The sequence below is a fragment of the Perca flavescens genome, chromosome 14 (assembly GCF_004354835.1).
Source record: "Perca flavescens isolate YP-PL-M2 chromosome 14, PFLA_1.0, whole genome shotgun sequence".
NCBI classification, from domain to species: Eukaryota; Metazoa; Chordata; class Actinopteri; order Perciformes; family Percidae; genus Perca; species Perca flavescens.
The window spans coordinates 23,987,034-23,996,257 of record NC_041344.1 but is presented as its reverse complement, the minus strand read 5'-3'; the positions used below and the strand labels follow the sequence as shown (position 1 = coordinate 23,996,257).

At 43.9% G+C, this 9,224-nt stretch overlaps 1 protein-coding gene across 1 annotated transcript; it reads right to left on the bottom strand.

Moving 5' to 3' along the window:
• Nucleotides 1-410: 410 nt before the first annotated feature.
• On the bottom strand, nt 411-4,783 carry heyl (hes related family bHLH transcription factor with YRPW motif like). The gene is made up of 5 exons (XM_028598261.1): nt 4,361-4,783; nt 2,188-2,254; nt 2,015-2,098; nt 1,813-1,894; nt 411-1,379 (listed from the first exon to the last, which is right to left on the bottom strand). Exons 1-5 carry the CDS (start codon nt 4,438-4,440, stop codon nt 685-687), a joined length of 1,008 nt encoding a protein of 335 aa, XP_028454062.1. The 5' UTR covers nt 4,441-4,783; the 3' UTR covers nt 411-684.
• Nucleotides 4,784-9,224: the final 4,441 nt, after the last annotated feature.

Here is a 9,224-nt window from a genome sequence, read left to right as displayed (position 1 = left end):
CTTTTCCGTTTGTATTGATAGCCGACAACATATAGCTTTACGTGTTGCCATTTGCTTATACAGTCAGAAAAAAAACACACAGAGAAAAACATGAACCAAGGTAAAGGCACTTAGTCTTTATAGAGATTTTTGTCAAACATCCTTCAGACTTGGAAAATGTAATCAAATGTATAAATGGTTTGCGGGAAAAAACAAACAAATATCACAGTTAAAAGATCAGTAAAAACTCAACATCACTATATATAGTCTTTATAGAGATTTTTGTCAAACATCCTTCAGACTTGGAAAATGTAATCAAATGTATAAATGGTTTGCGGGAAAAAACAAACAAATATCACAGTTAAAAGATCAGTAAAAACTCAACATCACTCTGTTGAGCGTTACATATATATATATATATATGGCTCTGTTGAACACTGTGTATGTGTGTATTTGTCAAGCAAGATTGTGAATTTATTCAAATCTTCTATTTTTTCACATTCCTTCATTGTTCCATTATATATGATTGTTTGTGATTATCTGACACTTCACCCACAGTCTGATATGGCTTTTAGAGTCCCCTCAGAAGCAGAGACAATCATCAAAGGTCTTTCTTCAACGGCTTCGTGTTTGCTACATGGTGCAAGTGGGAGCTCCATGTCCACTGTACAGAGTTCATTTGGAGAACAAAACCAGAATTGAGCTTCAGAAAGCTCCTATCTCGGTCCCCCATCCCTGGGCCGCCTTGGCTGCTCCGCTCAAGCCCCTGCTCTGAGCTGTGGGAGACCCCAGCGGCGCGAAGGGCCTGAAAGAGACTTGCAGTGAGGCAGAAGATGAGGAAATAGAAGAGGAGGAGGAGGTAGAAGGAGAGGAAGAGGAAGAGGAAGGGGTGGGGAGGTGAAGAGGGGAGGCCCTGGTGGCGTTGTGAGGCGACGCCTGGGTTGGTCTGGAGGGGGCTAGGGACGCCGACGCTGCGAGGGAGGGCAACCTGTGAATGGTAGCCAGGGCTGTGGGGGTGAGGAGCTGGGGTACGCCCTGCTGGCAGCCGGCCAGGGGGCCGAGGCGGAGGGAGGCAGGCGACGGGTAGCTCCCCATCAGGGCCAGATCCCTTCGCCCCCCACTGGGGAAAGGAGGTGAGGAGGAGGCTGGTGAGTTGGGGGAGATCTGAGGGAAGGACGCCCACGGCCACGGAGGAAATGGCAGGGCGGAGGCCGGGGGCGACTGTAGGAGAAGGGGGTCGAGCTCACTTGCACAGTGGGAAAGGTGGGAGACCAGACGGGCTCCTATAGGGTCCGGGGAATCCCCATCAAGGGAGCTGAGGTACCGCACCACCTCTCCAACGCACTCCCTAAAGCCCAACGTCCTGTAGTCGACCGCCAGGGCCCTCGCATCAAAGTAACCTGAGAGAGAGAAAGAGAGCGTAGTCATACAATGAATGATAGTATTGGAATATAATTACCGTATATGCTGCATGCTTTATCTTTTATTTTTTATTTTTTTCATTTATTTATTTAAGGACAATGCACATTTAATGAACATGTACAGCAGTACACGTAAAAGTGCCAGATTGTAGCCCAAAGGCTTATTTCCATCTGTAGTCCCATTTGGCAGATATAAATTACAATAACAGGACATAAGATAAACACTGTTAACATTTGCTACATAAAACAGGATAAAACAAGACGAGAAAAAAAAATAATTATAATGTCTACTTTTTGATTGGGTTGTTGATATATTGCAGCATTATTCCAAAGGCTTTCATGTGTCCATGTTCCTACAGAAGCGGAAAGAACTAGAAAGTGGTTTTGCGAGCACCAAACTCGGAAGTCTCACCTTTTCCTCCCATGGCATGCAGGAGTTTGAGGTGGTCCACGGTCATCTGCAGGATCTCTGCTTTCTCCAGCTTAGATGAACCCTGCAGGAGAAATGAGCAACATTTTGACCCTGTGGCATCCAAATTTGATGAAACCGGTTTGTTACTTCTGTTGTTAAAGTAGAATGGTTTGAATTGATCGTGGATGTATCGGCGGGTCACCTGTTTCTCGAAAGCACTGGGCACCAGCCTCCTGAGCTCCGACAGGCTGTGGTTGATCCGGTCTCTGCGCCTCTTCTCTATGATCTACACAACAAGAAGAGCAGAGGGCCAGTCAGGACCAACCAAAACAACAGGACTAAAAAGATTAAGATCCAAGGCTATAATCCACTCACCCCTCTTCTCTTCTTTCGAGCCAGAATCTGTGAGGCGCTGCCAGGAGACATGGACCCGGTGACTGGGCTGTACCATCGAGATAGAGAGAGAGAGAAGAAGGACATGGGAGGATGGTATTGGCACAGAGAGAAACATGTTAACTTTGATTCTCCTGCATATTGTTATTATTACCCTCCCTAATATGACACAGAGGCAGGATGGCACATCAGCTCCCTTCAATCTAATTTGTGTTTTTGGGCACAGAACAGCATCGGAGTCCCCGGGAGAGGAGGGAAGACAAGATTGTTTTTGGTTTAATGCGTTTCTGGACATTAGTCTCAGTGAAATGACATGCTGTTCTCCTTTCCATCTGAGCGAAAGCACTTTTAGAAAGATGATTACATAGCCTCAGGGTGATGCTTTTGCTCGCATGGGGCTCCAGCATGCAGCATGGGATCTGAGCTCCTCCGAGTACAGTCACTCAATATGGATTGTGTTTGTTTGTACAGGGCTGAAAGAGCCTGACAGCTCAGAGTTCCCTGAAAACGTCCCCACCAAAGACTCGTGTTTCTATTAGATTTTAACATTAAGGCTGCCAATTTAGCTGTGTGTTTTTGTTTAGCTTTGATGTTTGATGGGGCTGACTTGAAAGGGCGGCACTGTCTTCTGTTTGCATGTCAAATGGCAATTTGATTTATCCAAACCGTCTTTAGTGTTACTGTGAATGTGTTTTTATATATACTGTAGGGATGCACTGTTACTAAAAACACTCTGATGAAGAGTGTATTTGTAACATTTCTGTAATTCCTGACACCAAATTTGACTAATTCACCTAAAAAGCGAAATGGTATAATGGCTTGTAACTAGTGTGCGCAGTGTTAGGAGTCAACTTCACTGCTTATCAGACATTTTCCACAACACTGAAACAAGTTCTACATAATAGACTGCAGTTAACAGCTTGGCATTGTAGATCACATTTGCATTCAAAGGCTCAAATGATTGTTTTCCTGTCCAAAAAAAAAAGTATTTTGTAGTTTTTGCATTTTTTATCGTAATCCTTTTATAACTCCATATATTTAACTGTGTGAATAATGAACAACCTATCATTAATTGTATAATGGGAATTTGTGGCACTCAAAACAAGATTATAACCTTTATTCAACAAAGCTCATAAGAATAATTCACTTTTAGCCTTCCAAAATAGCAGCATTTTTAGCACTTCATTAAGTCTAAAATAAAGCAAAATGGTTGCATGTCATATATTGAAATATAATAAAATAATGTCATTGTATTCGCTCACACACAGTGTGCCTCAAATATTCCTGCAAAATAACTCCTCAGTATTTTTGATGTGGGGTCGTCCCTTACAATTGTTTTCGTGTTTATCTGACAGTTTGGTTGTTGTTGTTTTTTATGCAACATGCAAAGAAGGAAGGTAAACATGTCATATTGCTACATGACAATTTTTTTTTTAAATTAGAAACAAGTGGAAAATTAAAAAAATTACATAAAATGTGAATCTTGACTTACAAGACTAAAATAAAATGTAATTTGAAGATATGTTCTTTATTAAATGCATTTATTGATTTCATTTTTAAATGATAAGTGCAAGAAAACCCTTGTCTCCATGGTCCAGACATGACAGGCCTTACATCATTTTGAACCTGTACCTATTGTAATGCATGTCATGTGTGGAATGACGATTACAGATCTCTGCATTTACTCACACGAGCTAGTAAAAAGGAGCAAACATTACACTTCATTTAGAAAGGACATGCAACAAAATAATATTTCTGTGATTACAGGAGATTTGCTGCCAGAGGCCTGAAGTTAAACTCACAGCTCAGCTTTGTTGGAAGATACATTTATCAAACCTTTTAAACATTGAAGCGGAATGCAGAAAACTTTGAAGAGTAGGAAATCACAAATTCTGTACCATTGCTTTATAAACCACATCAGCTTCTGAGACTTAAATCCTGAAACTTTTCCTGCAGTCTTTCGACTTGTCTGCAATTTTGTGCATGGCAGCAAGTGTCGAAATGCTTTTAAAGCCCACAGCTCACTGCCAAGTATGTTTCGAGAAAATCTGTCTTTAGCTTCTAATTTCAGCAGAATGTGCGCCATGTCATTTTCCTTTAAAGTGGGATTGGAGGGCATGTGTTACCACCTCAGGTGGGGTTGGCGGATGCTCACCAATAGCCGTCTTCTTGTCCCACGTCAATAAACTCGTCTGTGTCCGAGTCTGGGGAGCTGTAGTCGTGAGGTCTCTTCATGTCTGTGCCTCTTCCTCACTGGCTGGACTGATGGATGGACGGATGGATGGATAGATGATGGACTCTCTCTCTCTCTCTCTCTGCTGCGTGGACGCAACACTCTGAAGACTGTCTCCCCTGCGGAAGAGGCGCTCACCCTGTGTGTCCCCTCACTCTCTGTTTCTCTTGCGCTGTTACTTATAAAAGCCTTGTTGTCCTTAGTTACTTCTTGTCACTTGCGTGTTTTGTCTTGTTTAGTTTGTTTCTTCATGTGTCTCCTGTCCTCTCCTCTGTGAGTCAGCAGTGCCACCCGATCGACCCCCAAGGGCCCATGACAACTAAGAAAATTCACAAGCTGCTTTAGTCTTTTACTCTGTCACTGGCACCCAATCGTAGTCTCTCGCTCTCTCTCTCTCTCTCTCTCTCTCGGTTATTTCTCTCTTGGCTGCCTCTCTCTGTCACAGCCACCCAATGACAAAATAGGATTTTGGCAGTTGGGGCAGGGTTGCCAGTTTTGGCTCCCCCCGCCTCTTCTCCCTGTCCCTCCTCCCTCCCTTTAATCTGGCCTTGCCCAGTTTGTCACTCTCCCTCCCCCTCAGCCCCATCTCTCCCCCCCCCCCCCCTTTGCTCAGTCATCCTCAGTCAATTAGCCTCCAATCCCATCCTGCTCTCCTTCCTTGCTTCTTTCTATCCTGCTTTCTTTCTATTTCTGCTCTTTTAATTACACTGCTGTGTAGAACAATGGCAGCAGGAGGGAGAGAGGTGACGAGTGTGGGAATGATGGACTGTGAAAACACTCCATCATCCACAGGGGAGTGTGTGGCAGTGCATGAAGCTTGACTCTCACACAATCGCACAGGTGACTTGGAGAGTGAACTCGTTTTTGGGGAGTGAGTGTGAGAGACAAACGGCAAAAGGGTAACCTGTGACCCTCTAGGCAGCTGTTGGTGATCAGCAAAGAACCACAATATGAAGAAAAGTAAGAAGATTGTGCTTATTTTTCCCTCTACCACAAACAGTACTTCATATTGCTTTTAATACGGCTGACTAAAATGTAAAATCCTTTAACCCCCCCCCACAGCCCTATCAGATGAGCTCAAGTACTCTTTGATCAGCACTGCGGGGTCAAGAGAGGAATCAGCCCAGTGAGTGTCTGAACATCTGGGTCCTTCACTGGACAAGATAGCATTCTCTGTACGCTCACACTTACACAATCACACACACACACACACACACACAGCTCCTTGCAACACCCAGCGCTCGGTTCCGCTGCCACCGTGGGAAGATTGCTGGTACAGGTTGCCATGGAAACACGAGGCCCAGGCGCCCGTTGTTAGTAGCGATGCCGGGCTGACCCAGCGGTGTGTGCATATATGTGTGTGTGTGTGTGTGTGAAAGACAGAGCGAGGCCAAGTGGCATGCCCCCTTCCAAACAATGCCCAGCTGAGCGTGTCTCTTCCTGCCTGGCAGACTGGAAGGGTGTGTTAGTTGGAACATACCACAATGCATGAGTGCCCGAGATCTTTGTGTAATTTGTTTTCTGAACAAGTAAATTCTTGATGTACTTATTTTTGTTCCCGTAAGTCAAGGAGCTTTGTACATAAAAGCAGGTATACATATACTGATTGAGTTTTTTTCTTTCTCCAGGTGTTTCTTTTTTCTTTGTATCTTTAAAAAACGATGCAGCTTTGTTTTTCTGTTTATCTCTCTTGCGTTAGATGCTGCTGAGCCCTGCTGGCCCGCCTTTTATCGTATTATACGTGTAAGATAATAATCTAACTTAAAATGTTTGCATGTGCGTGTGTTTGTAATACCCAAGTGTCAGTAATCAGTATGACTATCACCAGGGGGCTTACAGTGTGGTGAGTATGAGTCAGGACTAACAGAAAAGAGAAATCCCTCTTTCTCTCCCTCCCCTTCAAACAACCCCCCCCCCCTCCCCCTACATATCCTTTCATTACCAATCATTCCTTAATTCGGATCTGGATCTCATTTCAGCATCAGAAAACAGAGAAGAAAGAATCTGAAAAAGGGAGACATCTCTGAAGTCAGGCTTCAATCTCTTCTCTGTTGTTATTTTTATCACCCCCCCTTCTCTCCATAACAAACTTTCCTCTCTGTATCCACCAGTCTTTCTTTCTTTTTTTTTTTTTTTTTTAATGAAATCACACTCATAACTCATTGTTTCTTGCCGTCCCAGTTGTTCCAGGGTGATGAGGCAAGTTGCATTAAAAAAAAAAAAAAAATGCGTGAAATGGAAAGTAATTAACAAGATGAATGAATGAATAAATAAATAAGTCAATTATGAAAAATAGTTTCATGGTGGGGGTATGGGAAGGGATTGTGATGGAGATAAACATAAGTTGGAGAGACAGAGAATGCTGGCACTGGGTGGTGGGATGGAATTCTGGGAGATTTCTGGCGATCTTGGTCGGCCACTTCAAGTCCTCTCCCTCCCATCCCTCCAAACCACAACAAGGCAATGTCCCTTATTGAAATTAACAAGCTCATACTTTTACAATTTGCACACACACGCACACATGCGCAACTGGAATATGAACGTGTGAGTGCTCAGGGACGTACACACAACTGATTCACACAAGCACAAACAGTCAACTCCTTCACACACATGTGGACAGTGCATACCCACAATTTATAAGGCACAAACACTCAACTGCAATTACTGCTTCTGATGCATGTCTATTGCTATTGTTTGAAAGTCTGTGAAATGGAACCAGCTCAGCAGGATATTTTGTTTGTGACTCTCCCCCACTGCATTCATGTCAAACTGAATAACTGCTCCGATACGTCTCAATGCGTGGTTGACTTTGATTATTTGTACTCTGTTTTTCGGTAACAGAAAACCAACTTTCAGCAAAAAATGTTCCCCTTAAAAAATACACCGGTGTAAATAGACACTCGAAAGACTTTAACCTGTTGAAAGGGGAAAAATAAGTAAAACCATTAAAGCATCCAAATAATGCATTTTATTTCTTGCTAAAATCACAATAACAAAGAGCTGTGTCAATATGCAGAGACAAGTTGAAAGTTGCAAATGATATGGGGCTTTCACACAATGTCTCTGTCAAGAACTCTGTTTGTAAACCATAAAACATCTTTTGAAAGACATTTTTAGAACTGAATTTGTAATATTTTCAGTGATTTAAATGCATAGACCTTCAATGAAATAGCACAAACACGGGTTGGAATAAAATCCCTACTAACTATTGCTCGTCTTTGATTTAAATATTCATTCAAATGCTTTTTATCATATGCTTTTTTTTTTTTTTTTATTGTGAAGCACTTTGTAACCATGATTTTAATCCTCAAAAAATATGAAGAGTTGTTAATAAGAATGGCATTGGTATTTGCAAATGTATCTTTTAAACAACAAAGTGCTCACAAATAACTCTTCAGATGTAATCAAGTCAAAAGGAAATGTTGGTTCACTCTCTAAAACCCATGCCGAGAATATACAAAAGGCCAATATTGTGGTCAAAGGAGCCCTGTGTGGTTCCCTGCTGTATGCAAGCAATATTGACATACGCCCCCCAAAAAAATCAGTATAGATTTTCTTATTGGTATGAGGCCTTCATAGTAGTCCTTCTGTGGCTGAGTGCTCAGTCACTGGGGTCAAGATTGGATTGGCATGGGAACTGGCACTGGAGCAGCTTGGCACTGTCTAGGCTGGACCCATGAGGGAATTATTTGCCCCTTCAGACACATAAGGAATGCCTGGAACCTGTGGGACTGCCCGTCTGGCCGTCGCCACGATTCACTCGGCGTAACCTGGATATATGAGGCATTCCTGGGAATGCCATGCACGTTTGTTCCTACAGGGTGTTTGCCAAAGAGCTGCATTGTGTTTTTATGATCTGATTGAGCTGATATGAGGTGTGAATAAACCTCCAGAGAAATAGGGTTAGACACAGTCAGTATATATGTTTGTGATAGTGGCTGCTGTGATTTGAGGTGTCAAGAGGGCAGGAGGGCTGCGGCGATCATGGGTCATGCTGCTTGTCAGAGAGCGAGAAACAGAGCGAGAGACAGAGAGAGAGAGAGAGAGAGAGAGAGAGAGAGAGAGAGAGAGAGAGAGAGAGAGAGTGAGTCCTCCCTCCTCATCCGGCTCCCCCTATGCAGATAAATAAAGAGGCTAAAAGCCGAAGAGAAGAAGCAGAAAGGAACTTTTGTGGCTTCTGAGTGGGGTCCCTTTCATGGCGGTTCCCACAGCACTGGGCCTGTGATGACATTCACCATGTTTCACAGAGAGAGAGACACACACACACACACACACACACACACACACACACACACACACACGCACACACACACTGATGGTCCCTGTGACTGCGGTGACTTTCGCTGGTGCCGGGCCCCAGACGGGACGGCGAGGGCCCCGAGAGCCACAGGCAGCCATTGTGCTGTCGCCGCGGAAACCAGCCTCTTTATGTCAGACATGTTTTTCTGTTTGTTTTCTTTTTTATGTCTTTAATGTGGGCAAGGGGGAATGTTTCCCCTCTCATCTCCCCCCCCCCCCTTCTCACTGCTCTGCGTTATTTCCCCCAATACCCATCCCCCCCCTCCCACCCACCCACCCACCCACCCACCAATCCATCCACATTTGTTTCTCCTATTTCCCTCCCCCTTCTCCTCCTTCCCTCCCCCGGAGATCGTCATTTGTAAAGCTCTTTGCTTAGACAGCCCATATCTTTGTCATGGTGTTGCGGCCTCCCTCTCACTCAGCTCCTTTTTATCCATACTTCATGAGGTTTTGGCACAAACTGGCACTTTTTCTTCGTGCGCTG

Excerpts from the sequence above, each read along its gene's own strand:
- heyl (XM_028598261.1), bottom strand. The coding sequence starts at position 4,440 with ATGAAGAGACCTCACGACTACAGCTCCCCAGACTCGGACACAGACGAG. Across the intron at positions 2,099-2,187 it reads CTCGAAAGAAGAGAAGAGGG|ATCATAGAGAAGAGGCGCAG; the intron begins GTGAGTGGATTA and ends CTTGTTGTGTAG. Across the intron at positions 1,895-2,014 it reads CCAGTGCTTTCGAGAAACAG|GGTTCATCTAAGCTGGAGAA; the intron begins GTGACCCGCCGA and ends TTTCTCCTGCAG.